This window comes from Neofelis nebulosa, chromosome 11, assembly GCF_028018385.1.
Source record: "Neofelis nebulosa isolate mNeoNeb1 chromosome 11, mNeoNeb1.pri, whole genome shotgun sequence".
In the NCBI taxonomy this organism is placed as follows: domain Eukaryota; kingdom Metazoa; phylum Chordata; class Mammalia; order Carnivora; family Felidae; genus Neofelis; species Neofelis nebulosa.
Window position 1 is genome coordinate 664,776 of NC_080792.1, and position 18,797 is coordinate 683,572.

General features: G+C 58.4%; 1 protein-coding gene across 4 annotated transcripts in view; it reads right to left on the reverse strand.

Annotated features, from left to right (window-relative positions):
• Positions 1-3,365: 3,365 nt before the first annotated feature.
• Positions 3,366-18,797, reverse strand: part of NFATC1 (nuclear factor of activated T cells 1) — a 107,345-nt gene continuing 91,913 nt past the window's right edge. For all 4 annotated transcript variants that reach the window (XM_058691753.1, XM_058691754.1, XM_058691756.1 and 1 more), the window contains one exon: positions 3,366-5,099. In XM_058691753.1, the coding sequence (XP_058547736.1) occupies positions 5,056-5,099 (44 nt within the window). In that variant the 3' untranslated portion in view covers positions 3,366-5,055. The remainder of the gene's footprint in view (positions 5,100-18,797) is intronic.

An 18,797-nucleotide genomic window follows, 5' to 3' on the forward strand; every position in this document is an offset into this window, starting at 1 on the left:
AACCACAGGGCGTCACTTTTAAATGGTGGACACAGCTTCACACCGCAGGAATGACTTTCTAATGGCGGAATCTGGGCCTTCCCGGTGCTGTAGAGACGGGACCCCAGGGTCGCCGCACGGGGACTGGGTGGAGTGAGCGGGGAGGGAGCACCGGTGACAACATTCACAGCTCAGGACCTTCAGAGACAAACCACAGATGGTCTGGAAAACGCACCTCTTCCAGAGGAGCGTGTGTGGACCAGGGTGCCCCTGGCGGGTGGGGCTGACAGGCAGCAGGGACGGTCTGTGCAGCCCAGGCTGGGCTCCAGAAGGGGCAGCAAGGAGGGAAGGGCTCGATCGCCGCCCCCTCCTTCCAGATGTGACTGGGGCTTCCTCCAGATCAAGTCCTCCTCCCTCCTCAGCACCCCTCCTCGACTCGGGGAGAACGAGGAACGGAAAATGATACAAAAGGCCCTGATAATTACAGTCGTCACTGCCAGCAACTCCCGTGCTGGGCACCTTGTGGAAGGAGCCGCTCGGCTGCGACCCGCCGGTCACAGACACAAGGGCCCAGCGAGAACGCGACTGTTAGAAGGTCACGCGGGGCAGAGGATGGCAGTCGTCCTCGTGGCAAGGTCAGGACACTGAGCGCCGGGCCAGCCGGGCCTCTCGGGAGCCCAGCACAGCCGCGCATCTCCGGCGACACCGGTCGTCTTTGCTCTTCTCCCCGTGGCGTCCTCTGTGTGTGGCAAACAGCGACACGTAACTCGGGCTCCGGTGGCACCTCGCGAATGGCTCGGATGCTGGCGACCCGGCGGCGGTGGAGGCACGAGGGCGAGACCCGCCCTCCCCTTGGACACAAGTGAGCATCTGGTCATCTTATACTTAACGTCATGTCTCCTGGCAGGAAGAACCACGAGCGCGATGCAGTTCACACAGACGACCGCAGATTAGGCTCGTGATCTGGGGTCTGTGTTAGGGACGAGTACGTTTAAAACTGGACAAGAGAAAGCCGTTCTTCCAAACGTGAGACATACAGGGGCGTCTGGGGGGCTTGGTCAGTTGAGCGTCCACCTCTTGATTCCAGATCAGGTCGGGATCTCCCGGTTGGTGAGATGGAGCCCTGCGTCGGGCTCTGCGTTGGCAGCTTGAGGCCTGCTTGGGATCCTCTGTCTCCCTCCGCACCACCCCCCCCCCCCCGCCCAAATAAACAAATAAACTTAAAGAAAAGAGTGAGGCAGTTACCTAAGTACCCAAGAAACGCACTCCGAGGGAAGGGCCCCAGACCTGCAGGCAGGGACTCAGCCAGTGTTCCCAGCAGCCAACGGTGGAGGCGGCCCGGATGTCCACCCGCCAATGAGCGGTCCACAAACTGCTCTAGCCACACGGCGGAGTGGGTTTTGGCCACCTAGTGAGTGAGGTGTGGAGTCCTGACAAATGCTGTGATGTGCACGCACCCTGAAACCATTCTGCTGAGTTCTTTCACTCAGGGCCACCTGCTGTACGGGTGGACGGATATGAAGTCCCCAGAAAGCACAGGTCCCCAGAGACAGAGTTCACAGACGTTACCAGGGGCTGGGGCAGGGGCGACCGCCCGATGAGTCCAGGGGTCCCTTCGGGGGTGACGACGTACTCGGAACCAGATAGAGGCGGCAGTTACACAACACCGTGAACGTGCTCGGTGCCACTGAGTTGTCCACTTTAAAAGCTTAATTTCGTCCTGTGTGCGTGTCTTTAAAGACCGTGGTCTCATGCAGGCCCTTCATCTCGGGCTCTGCACCTCCTTCCCAGGTACAGCAGCTTCAGCACAGCCTCTGTGCTCCAACGCGGGACGCGTTTCTCGGGAAACATGTAACGACGGGTGTGCGGGGACACCCTCCTTGCGATGTTGTTGGGACACCGCACAGGGAGGTCACAGACCCTCCTTGGAGCAAAGGTGGGGGCATGGAGAGTTGTCCCCAGCTGGGACTCCGACTGCTCAGGTCAGAGGACGCCCTTGAGATGGGGGAGCTAAAGTACCCGGATTTTTGCTTAGGTTGGGCATGGTTACGAGGAGGGACTGGATGTTTGCCGGACCTTTCCATACCACCCGGTCTCAAACGTGGGAAGGGCGGGACCGGCAGCAAAGGGAGGAGGAGTCTGCCCTACGGGCCCCGGGCACGGCTGGCCCCGCTTTGCGCCACAGCAGACGGTTCTGGGGCACGTGCCGCCCGATCCCGGTCACCGCGGGAGACGAGTGGCTGGCAGGCAAGTGGCCCCGATGCTCCAGGGGCCCGGCCAGCGTGGCCGTGTGAGGGCAAAACGCCTTGCTAGAGGCGAGCCCGCGCTACGCTTCCCTTATTACCCAAAATCAACCCAAAAGAAACGAAACTAGGTCAATAGGTATTTGCAGAAACCCCACCTTTTCGGCAGAGACCATGCCTTAATTCGTGGGTTCGTATTTTTGTTTCTGGAATATAAAATCCTATTGTTGGGCAGGGGGGTGGGACAGGTTTATAAAAACTCGCTTTGAATTTAATAGCTTCCAGGACATTCTTCAGGGATGCCAGTCCGGTCTGGGGCCCCGTGGGTCTGCTCTCAGGAGGGGCAGATGGCACTCCGGATCCCCTCTGCGTCCAGCGGGCTCGGGGCTCCTGGCCTGTGACGGGCCCCGCGGGTCCCCTCTCGTCCACGGCCCCCCCACCCCCCCGGCCCCCGCACTCCCCTCGGAGGGAGCAGGTGCTTGCCAACCCCGCTCGCTAGGTGACCCAGGTTTCTCTAACACTCCACCTCGTCTCGGCAAAACAAAGAGGAAATCTTGCATTTCAGGAAGTCCTAAAATCAAAGCACCGTTTGTGACAATTCAGAACCATCGGTGCTGGAGAAGTTCTGGGTTTCGTGCTGGCTTTATGAACAGCTAGACAGCGTTGCCCTACCTGAGCTGCAGTGGGTCTGGTGGGGAAAGGGGCCGAGCCGCTGGAAGGAGCGAGCAGAGCGACAACAGGTCTGCGGACACACGTCATCTTCCCAAGTGACGGCCGCGTGGCACGCGGGCGTGCGCGTGGCCACAGCCTCGCCCAGGTCGCCCTTCGGAGTGGAAGCATTTGGCTCGGGTGAAAGCTCCCCGTCCGCCCGGCCCGGGTGAGCGGCTCTGAAGCACGGCGTTTAGAGCATCTGCGGCCGCGGCCACACGGCCGCCTCTTCTGTGTCCCGTGCAGGCCTCTCCTCGGACGTGGAGGAGGGGACCCCACTGCAGGGGCAGCCGGTGCTTTGTGGTCGTGCCGGGGCGGCTCTGCCCCACAGCGCTTCGTGCAGATGCCAGCGGAACCGGGAGATACCGCAGGAAGTCCCTGAGAGCCGGGTAGGATGGTCCGCGCACGTAATGAATCACCGGCAGACTAAGATCGTCCAGCAAAAAAATATTGCTTTATTGGATCTATTTCCTAAGCACAGACAGCGGACACAAATACCAAACGTCTCCTCTCCTTAGGACAGCCTACTGAGCAGTGTTCCATGCGAGTCCTGGGGCGCTAACTGCGGGCTGCGGTCTGGGCTACGGGCGGGGCAGCAGCCTGGGAGAAGCGGGGTCACGTCTACGCGGAGCCATACACCGTCGCCCGTGGCAGTTGTGTGCAAATGCTACAGATGTGGCTTTCGGGGCCGTGTCCTTTCTGGGAGTCAGACAAGAATAAGACATAACCACACTGAAGAGCAGTTTTAAAATCATCGTTTCTGTGGGAGAGCGTTCTCTACCGTGACGTTATGTTTCGTTATTGTAACTTACGACCTCCACCGGCGGGTGCAATTCAGGCATGTTCCATGAGGGGGCATGAATTCCTAAGGCACAATTATTAGGTTAGCCAGTGAGACCATGCTTTTTGGTTACGTGGAACAACAGGCCACTGCTAGTAACAACGTGTAATAAGCTGTTAATTGCACAAACGCAGTAGTTTACACTAACCTATCCGTTAACAGTAACTAGTCGGAAAACATACTACAGTCGCTGCGTGTTAAAACGTTTTTGGTAATCGTTGTCTTAGATGAAGCAGAGATATAAGGCTTCTGTGAAGTAACAATCTTACAGCTGAACAAATATATTACACTCCTCTTGGGATGTTATTTACAGTGACTGTCCCACCTGCCGTCTGGTAGCATCCAGGCGTTGAGAACGCACGTCTCCCGGCTTTCTAAAGTGCTCGGCTGACGGCACGAGACGACGAAGGCCCGCTGGAGGGACGTGGGCCCAGTGCACGCAGCTGAAAAGCCAGGCTTTGTCTTAGATGCACCTTCCGGAACGGACGCTGGTTACTGCTGCTGACACGGCAGCCCTCGCTGGGCAAAGACCAGACGTCACCGCCTCTGTCGTTATTATCTGTACTTAAATATGTGCCCAGTCTGTACATACATGCAAACGCAAAAGCTGTCGTGTGGCAGACAGACTTCTTTTTTCGTCCAGCAACCTATCTTGTGCTATCATCTTACGTGCGCTACGCTCAAAGCCAGATTAAAAACAAAACCCTAGCATGCTACAATTAACGATCCTATGGTTCCAGTAACACGGGGGAGGGGGCAGGTGACGAGAGCGAGGACAAAGCAGGAGGTCTCTACGATGCACCGAATGAGGCAACAGATTGCACGCTGCAGCCCGAGGAAAGCTGAGAAAACGCAGGAAGCACGTGTGAGGTATTTCTCACAATGCCTACCTAGCTTGCCAGTATTCTCCTAATTTACACAAGAGAAAGCCTCAGGATGAAGTGTCCTTATAGCTTCTGCTCCTACAAATACTCTCCTGGGAGCAGACTCAGGGCTCCCCCGTGGCGCCCCGATGCTGGGGTCTGCGTAATAAGGCACTTCCAGCACTGGAGTCCCCCCGTGGGAGGCACGCCCCTTTCAGTCTTGACACGGGAGGAGTGGCCCATCCCGCCAGCCGCCGGGCAGCTTCTGTGAGCGGACAATGCAAATCTTCATGAAGCCGGGGATCTGACCGGCACCAGGGCTCTGCTCAGTTTACTTGAAGTCCTGGTGCCGAAGCTCGACGGTCAGCGGCCGAGTCGACACCACGCGGCTTCGGAGCGAGTTCCGTGTCGCCAGCTATGATCAGATGTTGGTGCTGGAGAGATCGTTCCGGATTATCTCATTTACTGCAAGAAAACACAACGGAGAAATCATTAGGGAAACGCTGCTCTGCCCAGAAGCGTATGTAAGAACGAGAAATCCCATCAGCCATGCTTTCGGCCAGTCTCGCGGAGCCCACGACTGGGGGGGGGGGGGGGGGGTGTCTCTGGGCAGGATGGAATTCCTTCCTGCTCCCCACCGCGGGCCTGGGGTGCCCTGAGCCGGCAGCACGCAGCTGCCCAGGACCCGGCTCCACGACTCCAGGGGCCGGCGGTGGTCGGGTTACCGCTCTAGTCCAGAAGCACGGTTGCGAACCGGCCCCGCGACGGCGGGCTCCGGGAGAGGCGCCAGGCGCCGGTCCGGGTGCCGTGAGCGTGTCTTCTCCGGGCAGGAGCGCACAGCTGGCGTCTCCACGGGAAGAGGTGGAGGCACCCCCGTGAAGTCCATGCTCAGAGAACCCCCCTCCTTGCTCTCGTCGTCGGACAGGCCACGTCGAAAAGGAGGGCCGACCACAAAGCGGCCAGGGCCTCCCTTTGTTTGTGGCTCTTCCTCCATTTTTGTTTCCTCGTCCATGTCCACTATCAGCGTGTGGTTTTTGGCAGCAGGAGAGGAAATGAGCGAAGCTGGCAAAGGCCATCGTGAGCGAGCTGCACAACATCCCTCTCTCCACCCCGTGACCGGCCCCCAGGCAGGGGACACGTCCCCACGGCCCACTTTGCCAAGAGAACTGGGGGGTGGGGAGCACACGCTCACGTCACGGAACTGCCCGGGCTTCCCTTCGCCGCCCAGATAAATTCCGCGTGTTTCTGCAAAGGCCCCAGCGGGTCCGAGGGCGGCTTCCTGCAGCCGGCAGCTGGCACACCTGTCATCACCCCCACCCCTCCCCTAAATGCCCTTTCGACACCCCTACTATTGTTAAGAACAACAATAATAAAACGGGGTTGGGGGAACCAGGAACTGTGTCATATGGGTGCCGATAACAGCCCGGCTTCACAGGCGGGAGCCTGCCCGCGAAGCCCCAGGCCACCAGCTCTTCCCGAAGGTGCAGCCCGGGCTCAGACCCAGGGCCGTGGCGTCCCACACTGTGCCCAGGCCCACCCGCGGCCTGCAAGGGGGCCGCCTATGGGGTGGGGGGTGGGATGAGTCACTCAATGCAAACACCAGAAGCACAGCAGGCCAGAGTGGGCGCCAGGCCAGCATGCCTGCAGAGGACACATCTGCCGGGGACACGGACGTGATGCACGAGCCACACCTTCTCTGAAGATGGCACTGACCTTCAGGCACAAAACACCGGAGGGGCCGTGGCTCACGCCAGGCGAGTGACTCTTCCCAGCTGCTGATGAGGCCCGGCTGCTCAGGCCAGCTCTCAGGACAACACCCGTCCCTGGAGCGTCCCAGGGGTCAGCCACACGCAGTTTCTCTGCGACACTCTGGCCGCCCAGCTTTGCGAGGCCCGCTAGAGAGCCCTGAGAAGCGCGCGGCCGAGGCACCTGGGAAGGCAGGGCGAGGTGCTCCCCGCTTCCGCCGCCCGGACCACACGGCCTCCCCCGTCACTTGACCCAGAGACCGCCCTGCACTCCCAAGGTCCCAGGTGCCACGGGCCCCTGGAGCACGGGCACAAGGGCCTGGGCCACCAGCGACAGCTCCCCTCTGCCTCCCGCTGCACTTGCTGGGCCTTCTGTTTCGAGAGGCGCGCGTCCAGCTGGTATTGTGCAGAAGAGCTGACACAGAAGAACACTCGCACAGAGAAGGACAACGAGCGCGAGCTTCCTCGGGGCCCTGCCTTGGCGCGGAGAAGGTCCTCCTGCCATTCGCGTGTCTCCGGACCGCGCGGGGCAGGCGGGACATCCTCAGGATGGCACGAAGCCGCGTGCGGAAAGCCCAGCCCCGCGGTGGCAGCTGGCAGAGGCGGCGACCGCCACCCCCCCACAGAGCACGTCGCCACGGCCGGCGTGGCACCGGGCGGTTTAGAAGTCTAAAAGTCTCACATCCTCCTACGCTGACCGGGCCGGTGGGCCCAGGAGCCCTTCCTGACCCAATTTCAGATGGAAGTCTGGGGGGCGTCCGTGGCGACGTCTGGGCTCCGGGCCCGGCAGGTGATGGCACGGTGGGACGGGGGGTCCGGCCACCACAGGCCTGCCTGGGTCGGGGGCTGCAACACTCAGCCATGACAGCTTGTGCAGACTCGCCCTCCTGGACAGGACGCCCTGAGGGCCGGGCCGGACTCGTCAGCTACACACACGGGGGTCTGGGTGTCACTGCTCCTTCCACTGCCAAGGACAGCGAAGTCTCAGACCAGAGATGCGACCCTAGTGAGATCACTGACCAGGTGGGTGGGAAGTTCTCAGGGGCAATAATGACCAGGAAGTCGGGGCGTTCTGAGGGGCTATAATGACGGAGATGTGAGGGAGCCAGACAAAGAAAAATGACGGAATCTGCGGGGCCTGATGGTTAATAATGAGGGAAAATGTGGGGAAGTCACAGGGGTAATAATGCCGGAGAATGTGGGAAGGTAGAGGGAGTAATAATGATGGGGAAGTGTGAGGGTCTGAGGGGGAATAACGATGGGGAATGTGGGGAGGTCTGAGGGGTAATTATATCGGGGAAGTAGGGGAGGTCTGAGAGGTAACAGTGACGGGGCATTTCAGAAGGTCCGAGGGGTAATAATGGCAGGGAAACGTCGGGAGGTCTGAGGGGTAATGCTATCTGGGAATGTGTGGGCGTCTGAGGGGTAACGATGACAGGGAACGTGGGGACACCTGAGGGGTAGTCGTATCTGGGAATGTGGGGACGTCTGACGGGCAATAAGGACAACCAATAGAAGGGAGGCTTAAGCAAAGCAGCCACGAATCTTCCAGTTCGCCCGGGTTACACAGAGCACAGGAAAAACAACATCTGTGTGACACGACAAAAGGGGAAGCAGCCTCAGGAGCGGGCTTCCCCTTGCTGCCCACCGGGTCACCTGAACCTTGAAGGGGGAGCCCGAGGTGGGTGGGGGTAGGGAAATCACTCAGCGCACCCTGAGCGGCCCAGGGCCCCGGCGGAGCACGTCACGGCCCTCTGTCCTGGCACCTGCCCCCACCCAGGCTGGCAGGAGGGTCTCAGGAGGGCTGGGAGGGCCGTGCTCCTGGCCCGTCACTGGCGTCCGTGGGTTTCTGAGAAGTCACCGGCCCTGCCTGCCTCCCAGCAACGGCCGGCCGGAAGCGAGCGGTCATCCGATGCCCCCGTCCTCCAGGCCTGGCACCGTCGAGCAGCGTCACAGCGCGGCAGGCACCTTAGCACCGCGCTCAGGACCCACGCGCACACGCCAACGCCCTTCGGACCTGCCCTGAGGTCCCCTCGGGAGCGCACGGGGCAGCCACAGCTGACAGAAGGGGCAGGTGGACCAGGTCCCCCGCACAGCTCGGCCGCACAACTGAGGGCAGGACAATCGCACAGCCACGCTGTTTCACAATCTGTGCCTTGGCCTTGCGGGGAAAGCCACGATGGCTCCCGCTCCAGACGGACCTCAGGCAGGGCCCGAGCGCTCCGAGGGCCGGGTTGAGGACGAGAACGCGGGGTCCCGTCGCCCCTGGCCTCACCCTGGCCACGGCCTCCCACTTGTCTTCCGTGAGGTCACGGTTCCAAGGCCCCGTGAGTCCACAGCCGCCCCCAGGGGCTTGTGCTGGTGACTTTGGGGGCGGTTTTCTCTCTGTTACGGTTTCCTACAGTGTCTCCTCTCTGCTGATAGTTTCCATCTTCTTATTCAGCTTTTCCACCGACACGAAGGGTTTTTTTCTCTGTACGAGTATTTTGAACTGCAGGTAACATGTGACCCTCACAGCTTGTCAGACACCTAAAAGAGGAACCTTTGCTTTGCTTAGTGTCAGATGTCCCTGCAGCAGGATGTGGTGAGCTGTTATACCACAATTTAATTTAATGAGAAAGGTTTTTTCCCTCGTATTTAAGTTTTCTCTCAAGCGCTCCCAAGGTGGAAACTACTGTTTTTTTCCTGAAACTTCTGTGGCAGTTTGAATTCTTGTTTTACTCTGGGATACGTGTGCAGGATACACACACACACACACACACCCGAGCCACCTCGATGTGCAGATCTGAGACGGAGTGAAAAGAAAATTCGTGTTTTTTTGCCCCAACATTTAAAGTCTAAAATGTACAAAGCACAGGCACGCGCTCTCACCTCCGCTCACGTTATCTGTCCACAGTCACTGGAACCTTCCAGCAACACACACAGATCTCGAGGCGATTTACAAATAAGTTCGCAAAGTAATCAGTGAAGGGTCCTTTCTAAAGTAAAATTTTTGTATTTTCATCTAACGAGTTTCCTTTTCAACACCATTTTGAAAAAAACGGACTTTACAGTCTCGTGCTGTAGTGAAATGGCCTCGGTTTACCCCTGGTGCACTTCTGTCGGACTCTCCTGAGACAACGTGACCGAAGGGGGCGGCGAGGGTCTGAACCTCACTGAACGTGTTTTCCTTCTTGACGCCTCGCTTATAAGCCCAGTTTCCCCTTTTCGGAATTCCTCGTTTTCGAAAGCGGCCAAGGATCTCAATCAGAATGTCAGGAACCAGCACGGGGCAGGTCGGCCCCGCACGTAGGCAGCCCCCCCCACTCCCCACACACACGCATGCGCACCGTTGCCATCCCCCACGACAGTCCCAGGAGGGAGGGGAGGCAGACCAGCACGGGGCAGGTCGGCCCCGCACGTAGGCAGCCCCCCCCACTCCCCACACACACGCATGCGCACCGTTGCCATCCCCCACGACAGTCCCAGGAGGGAGGGGAGGCAGACGCTGCAGTCGCAGGTTTGGAAGCAGAGAGTGGGAGGGAGGCTCGGCAAGTGGCCCTCGGCAAGGAGCTCCGCCAGCCCGGGGTCCGCGCCCGCGCCCGCCAGGCCCCCTCCTCCCAGCCTGGCCTCTACTCTGCCCCTGCCCCTGGTCCCCTCTGTGCCCGCAGGGCTGCTCGGGGCTCAGAACCCGGCATGAAGGGTGGGGAAGGGCCGAAGGCAGGGCCGCGTTCCCCTCTTCCGCGGCTTCTCTTAAAACACCACCCCCCACTGGCGCCATGCACACAGACGTGGCATTCTGTTCCGTTTGTGCTAAAAACACCTACTTTTTTTCATTCATTTCTCCTGTACTAGCTGTTCTGCGCCTTGAAAAAAAAATTTTTTTTTTCAAGGAGGAGAAGAAGCAAGCGACCGGAGGAACCAGGAACCACTCGGTGTCTGTACGGCCACCAATTTTCCACTGCATCGTCAGAACGAACACCGCACATCAGCATTTCCTTTGCTCTGAAACAAACAGCAAAGGGAACTGACCGCCCTCAACTCGATCACACAGATATCAAAGCCAGAGGTTTGCTGACACGCCGTACGGGAAACTTCATTCAGAAATCCCAGCGGCGTGGCACGGCGGTTCCAGGCGCTGCACGGACGGTCCGCCGGAGGCCCTGACACGATGCTGCCCGCCTGACACGCACGGGCCCTGCTCTCGCCACGTGTGCCCACTCGACTGGTTTTAAGTGTGTTTTTCCGATGTGACGGCCCAGCACAGCCGCCCGCTGTCAACACACCTTGCCTGCCCGTGGGGGCCTCTCTCGGCCTCCGAGGCAGCTTGCTCATCGCCGGCCTGGGGAGGAGGGTGCCGTCCATCTTTTCGGCCCCCACACTTCCTCCGCGACAGCCCTCCTTCCTACCCTGAGGGAAGAAGTGATGGTGTGTGCATCTGTACTTGACTTTAAAGAATTTTTTTTTTTTTCAACGTTTTTTATTTATTTTTGGGACAGAGAGAGACAGAGCATGAACGGGGGAGGGGCAGAGAGAGAGGGAGACACAGAATCGGAAACAGGCTCCAGGCTCCGAGCCATCAGCCCAGAGCCTGACGCGGGGCTCGAACTCACGGACCGCGAGATCGTGACCTGGCTGAAGTCGGACGCTTAACCGACTGCGCCACCCAGGCGCCCCATGTACTTGACTTTAAATAACAGGGGCTTGGAAGTGATGACGGCATCCTAAGACTAGAAAGGAGACCCGGGGTGCTGACAGTGTGTCCCTTAGATCCTAAGAACTATAGGACGCTGTGCGATCAGAGTTAAAATAGAAACAGACTCTGGGATGGAAAGCAATCCCCAGAAAGTGACAGAAACGACCCAGCATCTAGGTGGTGCTTGTTTTGAAAGGCGGCCTGACCCCTGTTGTGCGGGGGGGGGGGGGGGGGGGGGGGTGCCCGGGGCCGTGAATGAAGCCCCTTCAAAGCCAACAACTCCTCGTGGTCCCATGATCCTCTAACTTTCTCAGAACTCAAGTCCCTTCACGTGATTGCCGCACCATTTAAACGCCGGGTCAGAGATTCATGAACGGAGGCCTGTGACCTTCCCCGGAAAACCCGACGTGAGCTCTTTGCGCCCCAGACACTTGCTCTCGGGGCGGACACAGCAGCGGGAGGGCCGGAGGAAGACGACCTGGGTCCTGTTCTCACCCTGCCCCTGCGCCTGACTGGAGCCTGAGGGTCTCCTCCGTGACAAGGGGGGTTGGCCGAGACCCCTCTCTGCCCTCCGAGTCGGGGATGCCGTGACCACGCCGAACGGAGAAACCAACCTTCCGGTTGGAGTTGTGCGTGCCGAGCGTAAGACAGGCGTGAACCGCACGGCACCCTCCCCAGCCCTCTGGGAGGTGGATGTTATTATCGTTCTTCGAAGATGGGCCCAGAGAGGGCAGGGGACGCTCCAGGCCTCACACAGCATCGTCAGCGGCCTGAGCGACGGCCTCCTTGGGGACAGGCTCTCCAGGCTGGCTTTCTGAACGGCAGGGGGACGCGTCGACGCGCCCAGCGCGTGCTCAGCCAGCCTGCTTCCAAAGCCGACGTGCCGCAGGACTGGCACTTTCCGGTGAACTTTCAGTTTCCTGTCCGTGGGAAGAATGGACTTTCGGGCATGTCAGCGGAGGCCTGGGCTAGGCCACGCTGCACGCGCGCTCACAGAGACTCACAACGGTGCCGAGAGGCGGGGGTCATTTCCGTGTGTTGAGTTTCAGTATTTCCTGCACAGCGTGTGCATTCTTTACAGGATCAGAGCACCTCTCCGTGTAGGCGTGTCGTGGGCTAACGCAAACACGGGCCGCGCGCCCCGTGTCTGTCACAGAGCGCCGACAGCCCCGGACGCAGCCCTGAGTGTCGCCCGGGGCAAAACAACTGAACGGACGCCCCCGGGCTGCCTCTGCCTGGCCCCACAGGCCTGGGACCGTGGGCGGGGGGGGTCTCTGTCCCCTCTCCCTGGCAGGAACCAACCCATCAGGGTCGTGGGGCCCACGTGCGGGGCTTCGGGGAGGGAGGACACGGGAGAGGCGGGTGTCCACACAGACACTGGGCCGACTTCCTCGGGAGCTGGGTTTGGGCCTCGGGAGTAAGAAATCCAGTTCGGCAACGTTCCCCCAGCCACACGGCGTCATCTTTGCTTTAAAAAAGTTCAGTGAAGATGGCTAAGGGCTATACTTCACAAGTAACACTCTTGCGTCTGTTTGAAAAAAACATCGATTGCGTCGGTACTCGTTAACTTGATTACGTAAAACACGTTTTTAAAGCATCTTCCTCCTTTCCGATAGTGAGGTTAGTTCTGCTAAGGAGACAGTTGTCCCGGGAAGTTTTAAAAATTCACAGTCAGCCTGGCAGGGCCACTGTTCCTTTTTCATTTCTGGTTTGATGACAGGCCACGATGCCGCTTTTTCACGAAGAGGACGACTTTTCAAAAGCCATCGCTGTCCTTTAAACACAAGCCACGTGGGAAACAAACAGTCCTGAAGGGTCCACACAGGATTAAGTTCTGGGCGCAGGTCCTGTGGCCACAGTGGCACTGTCTCGTCCCATGGGCCCGCTCGAAGCTCACGGCCAAATTACGTACCGCGTGTAAAGAAACGTACGAGGGTGGTTGGTACGCGCTTACTCAGTTTTTTCTGAGGGACGGCAAAATGCGTGCCCTTCATCAGAGACATTTTTATTTTTAAGGGAGAGCCAAAATAGCTTTGTGAGGAGCAAAACAAAACAGGAAGGCCGTTTTCCCCATTCCTATAACTAAAAGATAATTTTAAAAAGTATTTGCTAACTTTCCCAGAAAATACACCGTTAGCTAAAGTTAGTGCTGTAACCCGAGAGGATGATAATTTAGGCAGACAGCAGCGCAACCAGAAATATCGCTGGCCAGGTAGTGTCTGCCGTGTGAACCTTTCCACGGCCAGTGGTTCTGGGACGCGGAGGCCACCGGACGCAAACCCTAACGAGCGCGCGGGTCCTCGCTGCCGAGACCTTCCGTGTGGAGGGCGTGATCCACGCGGTCGGTGGCCTGCTGGACACACAGTGTTCACATGCGCCGCTGCACAGACGTAGCCAGACCTCCTTGGTGATTGAAAGCATTGCGGCAGGCGTGGGCAGTGCGTGAAAACGTCACGATAAAAGCCACCGCTTAGAAAGGTAGGAGCAGAGAAGAACACGCTTTTGTTCCCCCCAAGCACGGGTGGGCGCTGAAGAAAGCTGGAGCCGTCTCTCGTGCGGGGTTTTAATTTCTTAAAAGAGGCAGCGTCTTACAAAGTCCGCCGTCCCTACCTCCTCGTTCACAGGTGGGCGCTCCGTCCGTGGCCTGGTGTGGACGGCGGGCTCAGCGTCCATGCGGCCCCACCTGGCGTGGCCGGTGCTGTCCCCGGCCCCGCACGGCCTCGGGCGAGAGCAGGTGCCGTTCTGCAGGACTGTCACAACCATGGCAATTCTGAAAATGCAGAGTTGCAACATCACCGAAGTCCTGTTTTACTTTTCTGACTTTTTTTCAAAGACGCTTTGTGAGGTGGTGGAAAATGAGGCCGTCTCTCAAGTTTCATTAAAAAGTAAGTTCCCGTGTTACCTCGGGTGTCCTGGACCCATTTCAGCCTTCGCTTATTTTTATCTTTTTAATCATAATAAGCCACTGCCACGGGGCCTGCTATTTTTGGAAGGAGGGACCGGGACGGCGAAGTCTGAGTGACAACAAGTCACGGTTTTAATAAAACATGACCCTCCCGACTGCGTGTGGGGCTGGCACTGGCAGATACTATTGTCACACGGGACTGTCAGCCATTAAAACAGAATAATTTTCCTGCCTTCAGTGCCTGCTTCCTTATTTAGCCCGAATACTCCAGATAATGCGAACGCCCGTGTGGAAACTCCAGCCTCCGTGGGGACCGGGCCGGCCACGTGACTGGGGGTTCCGCGGGCGTGTGGCGGGCGTATGCTCCCCTATCACCTGGCCCATTTTTGTATCCACGCCAAACTCACCCCACAGTCGCTCCTGGGAATCACTAAACCACAAGCGTTTTTCCAGGGCTTTCTTTGTGCTGCTAGAAAACACATTCCCCCGAAATATACTATTTCTATTCACGCAGAATTAACAGAAATGAAAAAATAAAAGACCGAAAAAGCTGCCTTTAATTAAAAAATAACAACGTGAAGTGGACTGAGAGAGACAGAGAGACGATCGGGCTGCTGCCTCCTGTCTCCCTGCCCGGGGACACCAGGCGGGTGTCCTCAACACAAAAGGCGCTAACGAAGCAAGTGGCTCCCGATCCTTCGTGGGCATCGGCAGCGTCCACACGACGGTGCACCGGCTGGGCCTCGGCAGGCCGCACCAGACCGCCCGCCGGCCGAGTGCAGGCCAAGCGCCCTCCACCCGCCTGGCAGCTGCCGGGTTTGGTCAGAAGAGGCTGCTCATCACGGAAGCAGAGGAAAGGCTCAAGCCCACCTGTTCCTGGCTTCACGGGAAGTGAAACCACACCTTATCGGTTAATGTGAGTTTGAAGTAGATCCTCACCTTACCAGAGAACCATGAGTAATTCTGTCGGGCGGGGCTGCCCTGCTGTAATCACTTAAGAAAGTGGTCGCTTGAACAGCCGTCTGTGCCTACGGGATGGCAGACGGCAGACACGAGGTCCAGGACCCGGGTCCTTGCGATCTCAGCAACGACCGCTACAGGGCAGAGAAGGAACAGAGTGCCGTGTCCTGCCCGCCCCGAGTGTGGACCTGGGTGAGGGGCCTGGGGACCCACCGCACTATTTATCGTATCTTGCACGCGTCTGAAACTTTCATAATTAAACGCCAACACCGTCTTCACAGGCAAGCTGGAGCCCGGGAGAAGCCGGTGACTGCCGGTCAGCCTAGGCGCCTCGGCTGCTACCTGGGGAAGCTGCTGGGCGGCCGAGGCCATCCCACGGCAGCGCCCACCCCCAGCGATGTCCTCTGCACCAAGACACCTTTTCACCCTGCCACCCGGGACGCCCGCGTCCCACTCCTGGCTCTCCTGGCCCCCCGGGGGAGGGCCACCTGCTGCCACTCCCGTGCTCACGGGCCCCATTGGTCTGAGCCCACCTTGAGGGTAGGAATTGTTCCTGTGAGTATTGAGAAAACCGACCAGCAGCGAAGCCTGCTTCTTTATTCTGTGAAGATCTGAACAGAAAAATCACAGAACGCAGGAAGAAAACCGTGTGCAAAACCGAGCTGGTAAGTTCCTCTCAGAGATTCTGTGTGTGGAAGAGACAACCGAACTGAGAGGGAGCGGCCACCAAATACAGCCCAGGGAACAGGCCCCTGGTCTGGAGGACATATTGACCCTGGAGTGGAAAAACACCCAAGATTGAATTTTTGTATTGATTATCTGATTATTAATCTTTATAGAAGCTATTCCAACACTGCACATAATGAGTAATTCATCACAGTATATTAGGTGCCATGGAAGCTGCATTCAGTATAAAGGGCCATTAAGTTTCTTGTAATTGCCCATTACTGGAGCTTTCGTGAGTTCTAAATCAAATCAGCAGGACCGGCATGTATGCGCTCTAATTGACTTTATGTAATAACCGCGCGCCCCTGGTCCACCAAGAGGAGCGGACTGGCTGTGTCACTGCGCTCCCGAAGACCACTTCTCGGCCTGAGGCCTCAGGTGGAACCGCCGTTTCCGACCCTCCTCGAAAGGACAGACCCGAGCCGTCACCCGAACGCGGGAAGGACGCGGGGGGGCCCGCGGAAGCACCCCGCCTGGGTCTGCAGCTTTCTCAGAGCTGCTTTCCGGGGGGAGTCTACCTGCTCCGAACTCCCAACGGAACCCAAGCCTGGAGACGGGTCACGTCCTTCAGAGGCCCACACATCTGCAGCTGTCCACGTGGAGCAGACACGGGACAGGTTACAACCTGTTACAACCCAGCCTGTCTCACTCTCCTGAAAAGTCCTCCCAAAACCACCTCTAGGTCCCCAGACTCAAGGCAAGCGCGCGGTCATCAGCGGTCCGGCAGCTTGGCTTTGTCTTCTCGAACCGCTATTTCAACTGTGACTATCGTCAGCTGCCTGACCTCCTCTGCCCACTCCCCTCTAATTTTCGAGGAGCCAGAGAACCGAGGTGTGCGTGTGTTTGAAGGCCCTGTGATGCCGGAACAGAGTGAGGAATCTGCAAATATTGTTTGTTATGTCCTCTTTTGAAAGTTGAACGGATCCTCTGCGCGAGTTTCCAGGAGACCGAGCGAGAGCTAAGTAACAGTCTCACCGGAGGCTTCTGGGCATTTATTGCTCAGGCCGGGCCGACGTCACCGCCCAGCCACGTGGCGGGCTCGCGTCTGCCGGGTTTCTTCCTTTTGGTGGGGCTATGAGCCATCCATTTGCAAAATCTGGCATTAACTCTCTCTCTGTTTATCTGCATTGGTTTCCAAAGAAGCCTTAACATATGTCCTCAAAAGGAGGCAACGTGCAGAGAACGAGCTATTTAGAAATATGTGTGCACAACAGACATTAGCTCAGACTGAAGGGGCTCTGTATCGGGCGTGGGTAACTTTACGGCAAAGCAGTGTCTGAGCTTCCCCCAGGGTCTTGACAGGTCTGTGGCCATTTCCACAACAAAGAGCTACACGGACTAGCCGGGGGAAGTGGACAGGTCCGGGGTCCCGGGCACAGTGCAGGCCTAGGCGCCCGAGGTCAGCCCCTCCATCACGGCTCCACCTTCCCCACAAGTGGCCAGAGGTCTGGCCACACTTCCACGCACCCATCTGAGTGCTGACTTCAGGAAGCCCTGCTCAAGTGGAGGTCACCGATGCAACGGTGACCAGAGCTGCTCTAAGAGTCCCCCGAGTGTCTGCAAAGATGCTCCCGGTGCCCAGGGCCCTGCTCTTTGCAGCTCGGGACACCGAGGGGCGCCAGGAAGAAACCGCCCAGAGGGTTGTGCGTCCTGAAGCTCTCCTCACCTTCCCAGCATTTAATGAATGTGCTGGATGCCGTCTGCTCAGCAAAGCCCACACTCCAGGCCCCAGCCCCTCCCAGCGCAGAGGGGCCTCCTCCCAGCTGCGCCTTGGCGGCAGGTAGGAGCCGTGCCGGCGCCCGGCCACCCCCGCCGGCTCCCCAACGCCAGGCTCTGCCGACCTAGCAGGGCGGCAGCTGGGGACGGCTCCAGGCCGTGTGCACTGGGCCCCGCTGCCCACCTGGCCTTGAAAACACAGGAACAGGAAGCAGAACAGAGGAGGAAGCGGCAGGCCAGGGAAGGGCCGATTCTGGTAAAAGGCTCGCTTGAAAGCCCAGGTCAAAAGGCACCCCCAGGGAGCCTGCCACGCCTCCGGGGAAATGCTCAGCAAAGTGATCAATCACCCAGTTTCCATCCGTATGTCTCCGTGCCATACTTCATTCCGCCCTATCGGGACAGGAAGCTGCACGCAGGATGGAAAGCTGGCACTCGGTCCCGTGGAAACCACCGTTTCCATCTCTGAGAGTGACAGAGCATCAACACCGTGGTTAACGGGTGATGAGAGATAAGGACCAGGGGAGCGGAGGGCGGGTGCGGCCGCTCTGTGCACTTTCCAGCGTTTGGACAAAGTTCGCAACGACGGTCCAACGCGTGCTTCCCACGCTTTTAATCCAGACAAACACTCGATGAGCGGCCAGACCTTGACAAGCAGGTTTTGGGCGCTTTTCTTAAATTCAAGTGCGTAAAAAAAAATGTGGGCATGCCACTCGCCCAGCCCCAGCACTGCAAGCTGTCCTGTGGCTTTATCAAGTGTGGCCGCGGACACCCCCGCCGAAGCCAGAGCGAGCCCGCCGCTGACGGGCAGGCCGCACAGCCCAGCACCACCGCCCTCCCTCCGTCCACCGCCCTTCTGCTGTCCAGCCATCTGCCAAGAGGAAATAACTTCGCTGTGCTGGGAGTCTGGGAATCCCAGAAAACAATCTTAAATCCACAAAAATAATTGAAGTTTGCTTCTACTGAGCCACTTGGTTCCATTCTGATTTTTATTACAATGTCAACAAGAGTTTAATTTGTTTTAAAGTTTAGGTTCTTAAATCTGAGTGATATACGGTAGTTTACGGCTTGCTGGCAACAGCTACCGTGGAAAAAAAAAAGCAAAGTGCAAATGAAGGCGACTCGAGGTTTGACACCGTGAAGGCGGGGAGGTGTGCCAAGAGCAGCAGGCACAGCACGGCCTTCCCCACCCGGGACGCAGCCGTGCCGCGGCCAGGGGCATGCTCCCTGTTCCCCGATCTCGTTTGGGGATGGCAATTCAGGGGAAATGTCCCGAGATGCAATTTCTCACGCGAAAGGTTCTCAGATGCCGGCTAGGGCCGTAACGGCGCCACTGTCTTATCTGGAGTCCCTTCTGGAAACCGGTTCCAGCACAAGCCCGAGAGGGGCCGGTGGGGGAGAAAGGTCTGCCCCACCCAGAGGGTCCCGGCGCAGGCAGC